Genomic DNA, 13,574 nt, shown 5'->3' with positions numbered 1-13,574 from the left:
ATATATACATACATGACTGATAATGCCTCAAAGGGAGCTGTATTAGTTTTTTGGTAAATATCATATTTCAAGTACATAAGTGTGTGTAAAAAAATCACTAGATGCTGACTTACTCAACAGTTACTTGATAGTAATTTTGGCCTCTTGGACGAGAGGGAGCATTGTGTATACCCTGCGCCCAAAACAGTGCAATGGTTAAACAAAAGGAAAATTAAAATATGAATAGTATTTTTAATCGTGCTGTGACATAGCCCAACAAAAGGCAGGAAATGGCTCGTTAAAGCTGACGCACAATATCATGCTGTCATGCATTTCTTTTTATATAAGAAGTGTGTATTAACTCTGACTATTCCCACCTTTCCTTGGATTCAGAATACAGTTTGTACCATCTAGTCTGTGAAGATTTAATTATTTTTTTCATCTTTTGTTCCCCCTTTATGCCTATGGCTTGGCTTTACCAGAACTAGTGAACACAGCATCAGCCCAAAGGACCCCACATTTTCGACCATTTACAAAGTTTGCAATTGTTATTCCTAAAACAATTCGCACTCTGTTGTTAAAGTTTAATGTTAAACATTGCTGAAGTTTGGACTAACATCCGTATTATAGGTAAAGTGCACTCAGCGGAAGTTAGTCTTATAAAGTTAGATTATCCCTGTAGATCGCAATGCATTCCATAAGGAATACTATGAAAACTTTGTCTTGTCTTGGCAAAGATATCTGAGAGCATGAAATGTGGGGAACAGATTGTGGCTTAAGCTATTGCAACAGTTGGGTTTTTACCAAATAAATGTGGTCGATGCATTTGTTCAGACTAAATAAACGATAAAATAGTTCTTCAAACTGCGGCGTTTTGTAAAGCCTCCAGAAGGAAGAAAAGATCAAATGAAACCGACTCAGTGGGATCTTCCTAATGTGACCCCAGTGTTAATGTATTTATTTTCACGCTGCAGTTGCAGGTCGCTTTACAGAAACATCTCATGCTGGAGCCCCGCGTGGAGCCAAGGACAAGAAAAACACTTTTATTCAAACAAAGCTATTAAATAACCTGTACACAAAAGTTCAGTCTCTTCCCCTGAAAGAAATGAGGACGCAAGAGCCAGGTCCCCAGACTAACGCTGCTGCTCCGATTTACTGTCTTAGAGCAGCCCCTTGTAAGTAACCCCGTTTCCAAACTGGGGGAGTGATCCTATGGCCCAGCCTGCGTCGAGAGCTCTCCCTGGACGGGAGCGGGACAGTGGGCTGGAAACAGCTGGCACTTCACTCCCATTGAGCAGCAGCGAAAAAGATCCTGATGCCAGTAGCAAGGCGTAAAGGAGTCATGTATTTCCCGCATCTTTGCCCTGGGGCCAGAGAAGGGGACTTGTCCAAGGGCTTCTTCAGGACAACGGGGCGGTATAGGGCAGTGCCGCCGGGGGGGGGGGGGGGGCCTGTAAATCTCCAGGGCAGGGCTCCAGTTCCCAGAGCGCCGGGGCCGCAGACCTTAGGCCCTCCTGGGCCGGGCACGGGTCCTCGATCGCCCTCGCAGGGCTAGAGCGCCTCCCGGGAGAAGGCGGCAAAGCCCAGAGCTCTCCCCGGCCAGGGCCGCGGACGCAGGCGCAGCTCCTGCCCCTCCCAGGGCTGCAGGTCCCCCCGGGACAGGGCTCCGGCTGCGGGGGCCCCTCAGGCGGGGCGGTGGGTCCCGACTTTCTCCGGCCGGGCGGCGGGCCCGGGTCACAGGCCCCGCGTGTCCTCCCGCTTCACGCCGTCGCCCGCGGCTTTGAGCTTCTTGTTCTGGTGGGTCTTCACGTGCTTGGCCAGGTGGTCGCTGCGCATGAAGCGCTTGTTGCAGACGGGGCAGGCGAAGCGCTTCTCGCCCGTGTGAGTCCGCAGGTGCCGCTGCAGCTCGTCCGAGCGCGTGAAGCTCTTGCCGCAGAAGAGCCAGTTGCAGACGAAGGGCCGCTCGCCCGTGTGCCAGCGCAGATGCGCCTTCAGGTGCGAGGTCTTGCCGTAGACCTTGCCGCAGCCCGGGATGTGGCAGATGTGCTGCTTCTTCCGGCCCGGCTCCGCCTCCGGGGCGCTGCCCGCCGCCGCCTGGCAGTTGGGGCAGCGGCAGCGGCGGCAGCGCCGGGCCGTGGCCGCCAGGGGTGGCTTGGTCTGCAGCAGGGCGGCGATCTGCGTCTGGTACTGGGCCAGGTCCGAGGGGCCCAGCACCAGGCTCCTCGGCAGGGCGGCGCCAGGGAAGCGGTGGCCGCAGCCGCCCGGCGCCCCCGCTTGCTGGAGGCTCCACCAGGGGATGTCCTCGGGGGCTGGGTTGGGGGAGAGCTGCCTGCAGGGCTGCGGCGGGGGCAGCAGGTTGGAGTAGCCGGGAGGCAGGGCGGCCTGGGCGGCGTAGGGGACGTAGGCCGGGGGGCAGCTGGAGGGTAAGGCGGCCATGGAGGAAGGGAGCATCTTGACTGGGGAGAACTCATAGGCGTAGGAGGGGTCAGCCGGGGGGGTGAGGGGCAGCTCGTGAGCGCCCCCGAAGGAAGGCTGCAGGTGGCTCTTCTGGGGGGTGAGCCCCAGGCTGGGATGCGGAGGGGGGAGCCCCCCGGGGGAATGGGCTGGCATCTCGCTACTCCACGGGTGGAAGATCCTGGATGGGGATCCCAGAGCCGGGTCGTAGGAGACCTGCAGGAAATCCGAAGGGGCGGCGCCCGGCTGTCCGATCCGGCTACAGGTGGCGGCCAAGAGCGCCAGGGGCGAGTGCTTCGCCAAGTCTGGAGAGGCGCTGGGGGTGCGATCCTGCATGTGGGCGAGGGAGGAAAAAGATCAGGTCACTAACCGCTCCCAGAGCATTTGTTGTTGCTGCCTACCCCGCGATCGTCTCCCCTTTGCACCCACCAGCAGACGCTGCAGCTCAAGGAACAGGAAAGTTTCTGTGTGTGTTCTCCAGGGAACCGGAGAGCTCTAATCGGTCATCACATGGGCAGAAACTTTCCCCAGACAATACTGAGCTGTCTGTAAAGAGAAGCCTGAGTCAGCAGCAGGACAAGCCACAACTAGCGTCTCTCCCGCTCTCTAAACACACGCCTGCTCTGTGCTGTGTGTTCTTTCAACTAACCCTAGATCCCGCATGCAGAAGTGAATGCCCATCACTCAACCCCCCGACGCTGCTCCGTAGCCCAGGAGTGACTGTTTACAGTGCCCGTGGCAGGCGAATGGTTTGAGCCCCCCAAAGATCTTACTCATCTAGTGACCAGCCGGACTCTAAACGGAGTGGGGAGTTATTAATCCAAGGAGATTTCTTTAGTTTACTTTGAGAGCTGTCCTTTCAGCTGCAGCAAGCCTCTTACGGTTACGGGCTGACACTGCCTTCGCAATCCCCAGAGCAAAGTAGCCTGGCTGCCCCCTGCTTTAGCGTTACTTGGGGCGTTGTCTCCCCCATAACTTCAAACTTATGTTCCTCTTTGTCAGAGTGTGAGACACACAGCGAGCCGCCAGCCGGCCCCCCCCCCCCCCCCGCCCCAGCTGGGCTCTCCTTGGGAGGCGCCGGTACTGACCTGGAGGAAAGCCTGCAGGGAGTCGTTCCGGAGGACGGCCACTGCGGCCATAGTTACTGCTCCCGGAGCGAGGGGAGGACACCGGGGCAGTGCCGAGGCATGGAGACGCCACGGGGAAGACGAGGAGCTGCCCAGCTTCCTTTTCTCTCCTTCCCTCTGATCTCTGTGCTCTGCGTCCGGCCCACCCCCCCGCGCTGCGCGATCTGCGCGGACTGTCTGACTGCACCAGGATCACCTCCAAGAATTTGATAAGGACTTTGCTGGGCCGCCAGCCAGTCAGAGGGAAGATTTATGGCTTTGAAGTTTGCCGCTACCCAATCATCAAAGAATAGCGGCTCTTTCAGAAGCGAAAGCAAATCCTTTGAATCCACAAAGCTCCTATGGTGTGTTTGTTGGTCTGGATAAAAGAACTGATTATTAGGGGGGATGGGAAAGGAGGAGATAAAGGCGGGACAATTAATGAAGTAATCACTATGTGGGAAATGTATATACACAAATAATTGGATTTTCTTGATCAAAGGAGACCGCCTGGAGACCCACGCATTGGATGCTCAAGACACTGGATCTCCCCACCCCTGGCTGCCTTTTTGTGTGTGTGTGCAATTAAGGATTTGTAGCAGAGCCCTAAAGTGACAATGTGTCTTTGTTATCCCCAGAGAAATCTGCCGGCGGATTCCGCTGTTAGAGTTTGATGACTCAAAGTAACAATACAAACACAGCAAGTTCACCTGAGCCGGGCTGGGAGATCCCAGCTGCAAAACTTCCCGACGGTTTTTTCCTCTCTCTCCTGAAGCTGAGAAAAGCGAACTCCATCGAGATGGCTTAGCTAACGCACATTCCCCCCGCTCTGGTGCTGCTTGCAGGAAGAGCTCTCTGTGCTCTCTGTATTTTCTGTAATTACGGAGGCGCTGGGCTCAAGCCAGGGGTCGATGTAGCGGAGTTACAATGAGGGGTTCGTTGGTCACGTGCAATCAGCATTAAAACTTAAAAGACTGCGAAAATCACAGAGAAAGTGTCCTTTCCCCGGGGGGAGGAGGGCGATATAAAGGTGCGCAAAAGACGTGACTTTTTTTTTTTTTTAAAGTGAAGGTGAACGTCTCTCTCGGTAGCGTTTGTGTGTTAAACTGAACGGTTTGTGCGTCAAACGCCTCCCAGTTCAAACTGTCGGAACTGTAGCACGGGTGGCCACACCGGGGAACTATTACTCCGACCTCCGCCGAAGCCGCTTGTTGCCCTCCTGCCGCTGGCCGCAGCTCCGCTGAATCGCTTCCTCCCAGCTCTGGGGCTCCGGCCGTGTTTTAAAACCCCACGTGGGCGAGAAAACCGCGCCAGGGGCTTCCCAGCCTCCCCCGGCCCGGCGCTCGGCTCCCAGCGGCACCCCGCCGCCCGCCCCAGGGTGCGCGCCCGCGGCGGGGAGCGGTGTGAGGGGCAGCCCAGCGCCGCGCGCTCTCCCGCCGGGTCACAGCCCGCTCTGCTTCCATCCCCTCCCCGCTAGCTACGGCGGCCGGATCGATGCGGGCACGTGACGGCCCAGGACGTTCGTGAATATCTTGGCCAAACGTGAGAGCAGGGAGTGCCCTGCCCCTCCTTTCGCGCACATTTCTGTAACTGTTCCCCCAGGTAACTCGAGCCTCCCAGTAGCCGTCGGGGTCAATTGTATTCACGTTGCCAAGGAAGCCTTTTTAAACGCCAGCACACAGAGATCTTTATCTGGCTTTCCTGTAGAAACAATCACTGGCCTCTCAACGACTTCCAAGAGTGGTGGGGCTTGAATCAGATCGGTTTCTTTGAAGGGATTAAAGTGCCAGGTCCTCTCCCACGGCTCCATATTGAGTCCTGGGGAGAAGTTTGGGCTCCCGCTGCTCCCCCCCCCCCAACACTGACCCCCTAATGCATGAGTCACTTGAGGCTCTTCCCTGGGACTTGTAAATGCTTCATCAGATCGACACTATGGAAATGAGTACAACACACCCAAGCTTTAAATCGATTCAGCCCCATTGCTAATGTTCAAGACTTCTCTGCCATGTATAACCTAGAGATAAAGACGCCTCCAAAACTTGGTGAATTATTCGGGGAAGCTGATATCTGGGTCTGTTTGCAATGTAGAGTATGGTTTTGGGGCGGTCATTTCTTGTTGTCCTCACCTGATAGCAGAGGGCGAGGAGGAGCTGGTAATTACTGGTCTCCAGGACCCCTGGGTAGGATTGTAACACCTATGACAGACAATCGGAGAGCGCCGGAGTGGGACACAGGAATTCCCAGCCAAACTTACAACCAAACGCTGGCCGTGCCTTGCGTGTGATCTCTCCTCCCAGAGAATTGGGAAATGTTTACAGCTGATTGAAAACATGCGAGTGAATGCAGCAGCTCCAGCGCTCCAACAACAGAGGCATCGAATCGCTGGGGAGCAGGGGCAAGGCGCTCACTCTGGGCCACTTAGAAATCTCCGCAGCCGTCCGCTGGTCCTTTGCGGACTTTTCCCGGGTGACTTGAACACACACACGTGTAGTGCCCGGGGCTCCTTGGACGCAGCCTACTCGCCGTTTTGTTTAGGCAAGGGACAGAAACGCGCACCCATCCGGTTTTACTCCAGAAGCAACACTCGGGGCAGAACAAGAGGTTCGAGTTGCCGGGACACAACACACAATGGATAGGATCCTCATTCCTGCCCATTCTGATGACACGTCTCTTTCCTGGAGATGTAATAAGCGAACCACCCACGTCAGAATATGTCACTTTCCCCGTTCTTAAACTTTTACAAAAAGTTTGATCTGATTTCTAGCGAGATCTTTTTCACGCGTGAATTGTATCTTTGATTAAGGAATTATTTGAATCATAAAATTCAGAAACGAAATGGAAGTCAAAGGTACAATTTTTAAAACAACTGAACGCGCTGGTGTTTCCCTTTCCCCTTCATATAAATTATTCCTCCACGTATTTTGAATATGCAGAATGATTTGTTACATTGCAAAACAGTTAGTAGAAAGTTGGATTAAGTTCCTATATGGAATCCATACCTGGGATCCCATAAACTCCGCATGGATGGAAGCAATTGACTTAAAAAATTGAGGGGGAATTTCTAGTTTCCGGAACAAACAATGGGCAGAATAATGAAATGTTGCAGCAGTAATTTTCTGTACACATAATTAGTGTTCAAACTCGGAGCATTTCGGTCTCCTGAAATGTATTCTTAATGAAGTGATGCTCAGAGCTGTCATTAAAAATGCAGGACTGGAAGATCAAAGTACAATATTTATTTTAGAAATTTGTTTCAGTTATCAGGAGATACAGGTATCAAGGCCAAATGCCAAGTCAGTTACCCAAAGCACTATTTTCATGAGCAGTGGGCGGCTGCTACTTGCTAATGTAAAATAAAGAGACATCAAAGGTCAGGACCAAGACACGAACCAGCCCTTAAAAGAGGCAGAATGGAATAGGATTCCACAACCACAAAAAAACCCAAACCCACCCAATGTGGGGGTAGAAGAGGGTCAATTCAAGCAGCTACTATCTGGGTTACACAGCTAAAACGTACGCTGCGGTATATACGCAGATGAAACATGACACTTCTACGTAAACCCAAATTCCACGGCATAACGACTAGGCTGTAATAGCAGGGACGGAGTTTTAAAGCAGCGAGGGCTAAGGCCAGACCCAGCTGGGAGACGGCAGCTGTAACTTGTCCCAGTGTGTGTGTATTTCTCTTCCTCTTGGATGGCTGCCGCCTGGTGTAGGGACCACAAAGAGCAGCAGCAAAGCGAGCCCTGCAGGAGGCGATCTCCCGGCCCAGCAGAAGAGTGGAGCTGTGGGAGTAGTGCGCGTTCACACGTCTTCCCCAGTGAGCAGAGAGAACCGTGACCCAAGGCGAGCTGTGGAAAGAGAGGAGAGGTGGGGCAACGTCCTGTAGCACACCCAGAGATCAGACACACTAGCAGTGAGTTAGCTTCAAACAGTGCATTGGGGGCAGGCATTTCCATGGAGCGAGACTCCATGTGCCAACAACACACCCCACGTACTTCGTAAGTAACCCCAGTGGCGGCCCCTGCCCTGCCCTGCCCTGCCCTGCCCAGGCAGGCTGGTCAGGGCTCTAGCAGCCTCTTCCAAAGACAGCCTCAGCCTCCTGGCTTGTCTGAAATGCTCACATTTCCCACCTCTGTCTTACACCATGTTCCTGCTTTGTTAAAGGTGCTTCAGGCTGCTGGGCACTGGAACTGTGAGAACAGCACACAAAGCTCCCGAAGGGCATCTGCCAATATCCCCAGTGATCTACAACAAAGTATTCCTCAGCGCAGTCACTCAGCGGGCCTTTGAAATCCTGCTCCAGCAGAAAGCTCCCTTTGTTCCCATCCTTCAGTGTGGAGGAGATCAAACTTTATCCTCTCCAGCTGGAAAGATTACTCCCCCCTCCTCCTGCAATCCGATATCCTCTGCCTTCACCTCTCAGGTTGGAGGAGGTTTGTGGGTTACTCTCTAACTCCTGAACACCTGATCCTAGAACATACTGCCTGTGGTAAGTCAAGCCCAGTGACAGATTTCGGAGGGTTTGGAGAACCTGCTCCAGAAAGCAAGTTCTGTCATAAACAAATAGCTTGTCTAAATAAAAGGAGAGTTTAGTACAAACTACTTTCCTCTGTCTACTGCTAGTGCCCTGTCTCTCAGGCTAGTGCCAGTCAGGAGTGTCCTGAAGGAAGGCTCAGAGCAATGTACTCCAACTGCCACAGTAGCTGGGGTCAGTCACATACTTTAATATTATGTTTACAACACAGGCTCCATTTCATAATCATGCCTGTATCTTTAACAGATACTGCTTCAAGAAGATCTTCTGAGCATGCATTTAAAAAGGAGCAGGAGGATTAAAAAGTGCTGGGTCTACAATGGTCAAAATACCGCTCTTTGGAGGTCTGAACCCTAATGAGGTGGCAATTACAGCTTTTTTTTAAAAACAGAAAATTATGCATGGATAATATTGACAGTCCTGGAGGCTGCAACCCTCAGAACAAACAGAGCATAGGCAGCAGCTGCAACCTTGAGGGGCGGAGAAAGTGAATAGGGAAGTGTTATTTATCCCTTCACAAGAACCAGGGGTCAGCCAATGAAATTAATAGGGAGCAGGTTTCAAACAAACAAACAGGAGGTACTTCTTCACACAACACACAGTCAACCTATGGAACTCATTGTCAGGAGATGTTGGGAAGGCCAAAAGTGTGACTGGGTCAAAAAAAAAATTAGCTAATTCATGGAGGATAGGATATTAGCCAATATGGTCAGGGATGCAACCCCATGCTCTGGATGCCCCTAAACCTCTGACTGCCAGAGCTGGGGCTGGGTGATAGGGGATGGATCACTCGAGAACTGTCCTGTTCATTCACTCTGAGGCATCTGGCACCGGCCACTGTTGGAAGACAGGATACTGGGCTAGATGCACCATTGGTCTGACCTAGTATGGCCTTTCTTATGTTCTTAAGGTATTCCAGAATAGCTCCCTCTGTGGACATCCTATTCAGGGACAAAAGTAACTTTTTTCCAGATAATTACTCTACTTTTTGAGAAAGAGCCTCCACTTTTCACCCCTAGGTAGGTAGGCTCTGCTTCTCAGTCAGCCCACCAGGGTGAAATATCCACCCCCATATCTGACACAGACAACACAGTAATGAGAGACCCAGACGAAGTATTAATAATTATTAAAAGCATCCCCCACAGGATATGCTCTGGATTGGAGAAAGTCTAATGAGGAAATGGAGTCCTCGGTTCACATTTTTTTGGTACATTAGCCTACATGTCTTGTTTACAAGATCTGGATATCTGGCAAACAGGTTTGATGCAGTTGTACCTCTAGAGCCTTAACTGTGTGCAATTTGCATCTTGGATGGGACAAAAATAAAAGTGAGACTGAAGTTTTTTATGAAGTCTCTTGAGTCCACTTAAACATGGCACATTTTTCCTTCAGATGAAGGAAACGCACTAAAACATATTGAGACTGACACAGAGCAAAAATATATTGAGGATTTTGAGGCTTGCGTTATCATTTTCCAACCAAAGTTTCAATTTCACATAGTTTAATGTAGTGTTTCCTTTTAAAGCTAATATGCCATTCAAGAAAATAAGACCATTTGTATCCCTGCTACAACTTTGCCACGTGTTATTAACAACCTAAACATTTTAATATATACATGTTCTGCACCATCCCTGGCTAGTCTTTTATGCCACCTCTCCTTGCCTTTTGGAAACATTGGTATAGATTTTCATAATATGATACTTCCTCTATTTTTTTCCATGCTTTAATGAGCAGTGAAAGAGTTAAAGTATCATCACTAGCATCCAAGTTAGAGCCCAATAAAATTTATGCCATTCTCTTCTCAAAGCTATTGTTTCAAGCTCTCTGGAAACTCAGGTCGACATTGCTACATTGGTTATACCTGCTTCACATTTTGAAGATTTTCTTCACAACCATGACAGCTAGAAATTTATTGAAAGAAAGAAAAAGAAAGAAAGAAGCAAGCATGCTGAGACTATAGATAGCAATCAAGAGCCCCGTTTGCTGATGTCCTTCTTGCCCTCACATTTTAGGAAACACTGGATAAAAAACATGATTTTTTTTAGCTGCATGATTAGTTTGGGTGAGATTGGTTGGGATCATTTCATTTTACAGACACAGATAAACAAACCCTAACCATCTACTTATATTTAATTATTCACTATATAGTGTGGTTATGTCTTAACTAGACAGCAAATGTAAAATCTAAAAACTGGATCTGCATGGTAATTCATTTTGGTTACTTAGTACATTTATTGACAAATTACACAGCTGTTTATGCTGTGTGTCAAAACTGCAAACAACAAAGTTTAAATGGAAACAACATATGATCAATCAGCACTTTAATATCAGGTGGATCATCCAGTTATCAAACTGTATCAATTTGACTGAATCAGTTATTCAAACTTAATAATAACATACAATTGTTAACGGATGACCAAGTTATGCTACAAATGCAGACTGCTTGCTGTTACATTAAATCTGTTCTAATGACAACAGAACTGCTTTCCAAGTAGCCTGTTCTTCAAAGACTACTGAAGAAGAGAGTATATCAAATCCATGTTTTTTCTTGCATGGTACAATAGCTATGTAACTTCAGCTACTGTACCTTGCAAGAAATAAAACATGGTTTTGGTGTGATATAACTGCAGCAACCTATAATTTACAAGAACTATCCCCCTCCCTCCCCGAACCGTTTCCACCCCCCAAACAAAAACCAATCCAAACCAAAAAACCCAGCAGGACTGTGAGGGGCAGATCAGGGGAAAGGATGAATGGGAATCTAGTCGGGGACCAGAAATGTGGTGGGAGGGACACCCTGAATGTTGGTAGTTTTAAAGCTCGCATGCTCCTTTCCACACCAGTCAACCAGGACACAGGAAAGCTTTCCTTATCAACCAATGAAGAATTTTATAATTTACAAAAATGTACAAATTATTCCCAGAGTCTGGGAGTCAGAGTAATTTAAGAAGACAAAAGAGCCCATCATGACCATGACTCCAAATCAGCCCCACAACTTCTGGAACATCCAGCAATGCAGCCAGCCAAGGGGCCATAAGAAGCCAGCTAGGAAGCATATTACATACCCAGATGTTACCAGAGAACACATTCCAGTGCTCAGTATATGGGTACTGTAGCTGTCAGCAATCTGTGTGTGTAGCCACTGGTACTAACTAATATTGGGGCACATGTGGTTACCACCATTTGTCTGATTAATAACAAGGGATTGTAAAAAGTACTAGTCCCCTCACACCCCCTCCCGGCCAGCATTTCAGGTCAGGGCCCCCAAGAAGGTTTTTGTGAAGTATCAGTCAGATTTATGAAATGACTGAACTCCTCTTCTCCAGCTGGACAGCTCTTTACAATGTTTGATTTTTAAAACCGCTCTATTTAGAAAATCTCTTACAAAGTATGTGGTGTGTCTTCTGTATCACATCATATTCTGAGGTCTTTGTATTCATTCGATGTAACACATAATAACTCAATACATAAGGAATGTGAAAAATTAAATTATTCAATGTGCTGTAATGATAATTTTTAAAATTATGTTTTTCTATAAACAAAACAACAATATAAATATATATATAATGTTGAAGACTTATATAGCGCCTTTCATCTTCAAAGTTCTTTACAGACATTAACTAAGCTCTTAGTAAAACAGGGTTAGTCTTCTCCCATTTAATGGATGGAGCAATCAGGGCAAAGGATTTAAGTGACTTGACCTAAGACACAGAGGGAATCAGTTTCCGAGTTGGAACTAGAACTCAGGAATTCCTTGGCTTCTAGTCTGTATTCAGGTTACTAGATTGTACATCTCTTCCAACCCATTTTTCTTGATCAAAGATTTCAGATACAGTTTGAAACTCGGAACTCCAAAATTAATTAATGATCAGGAAGCATTTATTGAGAAATTTACCTATTACTACACCTGGCCTGCCATTCACAGGCTGAAGCAGGCAGGATCATCCCACCCCACATTTTACTTAGCTCTTAAACTAGTCCCTATTGCTCAGCCCAAAACTGGGTTGGATGCTTGGAACTTCATAGGAAGAAATAGGCCATGGAGCAGCCAGCATAGCCATCACATGATGACTACTCCAGTCTAATGGCTCGGATAGTTTCCATTGCCTAATAGTCCCTCTCTGGCGGAAGGAGTAGAGGATCTTCAAAGTGGAAGGCCTTCTGGTCTTCACCCCTTGGTCTAATCCTGCACCACCCCCAAATCCTACCCATTTGGAGCAATAGGAACCATGCATGTTTTATGGCAAGAGGGCCCTCTGCACCCTGGGTGCAGACGACAGGCTCTGCTTTTACAGTAACACTTCTATTAAGAAGATATACTTGTGTAGCTCTCAGATCAGAGAATCAAGACTAAACTGTGACTTTGAGAGACAGGTGCACTGGGAGGTGGAAAGGCAGAAGGGCAGCATCGTAGCGGCAGTGACTGGTGACATTCTGATTATGGATGGCATATGCATTTAGGGCACTGGAGGAGCATGCCCCAGTGCAACAACTACATTTAGTCTGCCTGATAAAATGACCCAGTGTGATCATTTTAATTTCTATCCGTGGGGATTTCTAGGGTGTATCTGAGAGCTGAATTTAACCCAGTATTTGTGTACCACAGTAGAACCTCACTAATTTACAATGAATGGGAGACCCATTGCAAATTACTGATGTTTCTTTGCATGGTAATTCTTTGCAAATTATCAAACAAGTGTACAAATAAAAAAGGAAGGGATACCGCCTCCGTAAAGATAGTTTGTTAACATACTCTATCAATTGCTTATAATACTATGTAGCAGTAAAAGTACTGTAGTACATTTAATAACATAATGAAACCTTAGCAATATGAGACCTGACTATAGCCCTATATTGCAATAGGTGTTGATTCTACCGTAGTTGAATGCAAACAATATATCTGGATTATATTATCAGTCCTAATCGCTTAGTCCTTAGGCCTTGTCTACACTGCATAAACTTTGCTGAACCAGCTATACCAGTATAGCTATACCAGCAGAACCCCATAGACTCATCCGATGAAGTGAGCTGTAGCTCACGAAAGCTCATGCACAAATAAATTGGTTAGTCTCTAAGGTGCCACAAGTACTCCTTTTCTTTTTGCGAATACAGACTAACACGGCTGTTACTCTGAAACCTGTCATATATGCCAACAAGAGTTCTTCTGCTGGCATAGTAATGCCACCTCCCTGAACAACATTAGCTATGTTGACAGAAGCACTTTTATGTTGGCATAGTCACATCTACACTGGGGTTTTTCCTGGCATAGCTGTGTTGGCTAGAGGATGTGTTTTTTCACGCCCCTGATCGACATAGCTGTGTTGACCAAACTTTGTAGTGCAGGCATGGCCGTTGTCTGGAAGGGGCTAGGAAAACTATCAAATATCTTGTGATGCAGTGCAGTGACTCTAATACCAAAATGGCTCAGCTCTGTCAACACTACCACTTCAAATCATTTTTAACACCAGTTGAGGGGAGCCAGGAAGAATCAGTGGTTG

The 13,574-nt window shown here is 48.3% G+C and overlaps 1 protein-coding gene across 1 annotated transcript; it reads right to left on the bottom strand.

Annotated features, from left to right (window-relative positions):
* SP5 (Sp5 transcription factor) lies at positions 1-3,790 on the bottom strand. Its single transcript, XM_073304743.2, has 2 exons — positions 3,522-3,790; positions 1-2,763 (listed from the first exon to the last, which is right to left on the bottom strand). Exons 1-2 carry the CDS (start codon positions 3,570-3,572, stop codon positions 1,714-1,716), a joined length of 1,101 nt encoding a protein of 366 aa, XP_073160844.1. The 5' UTR covers positions 3,573-3,790; the 3' UTR covers positions 1-1,713.
* Between the last annotated feature and the right edge of the window lie 9,784 nt (positions 3,791-13,574).

This window comes from Lepidochelys kempii, chromosome 11 (assembly GCF_965140285.1).
Source record: "Lepidochelys kempii isolate rLepKem1 chromosome 11, rLepKem1.hap1, whole genome shotgun sequence".
NCBI lineage: Eukaryota > Metazoa > Chordata > Testudines > Cheloniidae > Lepidochelys > Lepidochelys kempii.
This window is presented reverse-complemented; position numbering and strand designations above follow the sequence as displayed.

What these genes read in the sequence shown, in the direction of transcription:
- SP5 (XM_073304743.2), bottom strand. Translation starts at nt 3,572, where the DNA reads ATGGCCGCAGTGGCCGTCCTCCGGAACGACTCCCTGCAGGCTTTCCTC. An exon ending in CCCTGCAGGCTTTCCTCCAG is followed by an intron (nt 2,764 to 3,521) that starts GTCAGTACCGGC and finishes GCCCACATGCAG; the next exon opens with GATCGCACCCCCAGCGCCTC.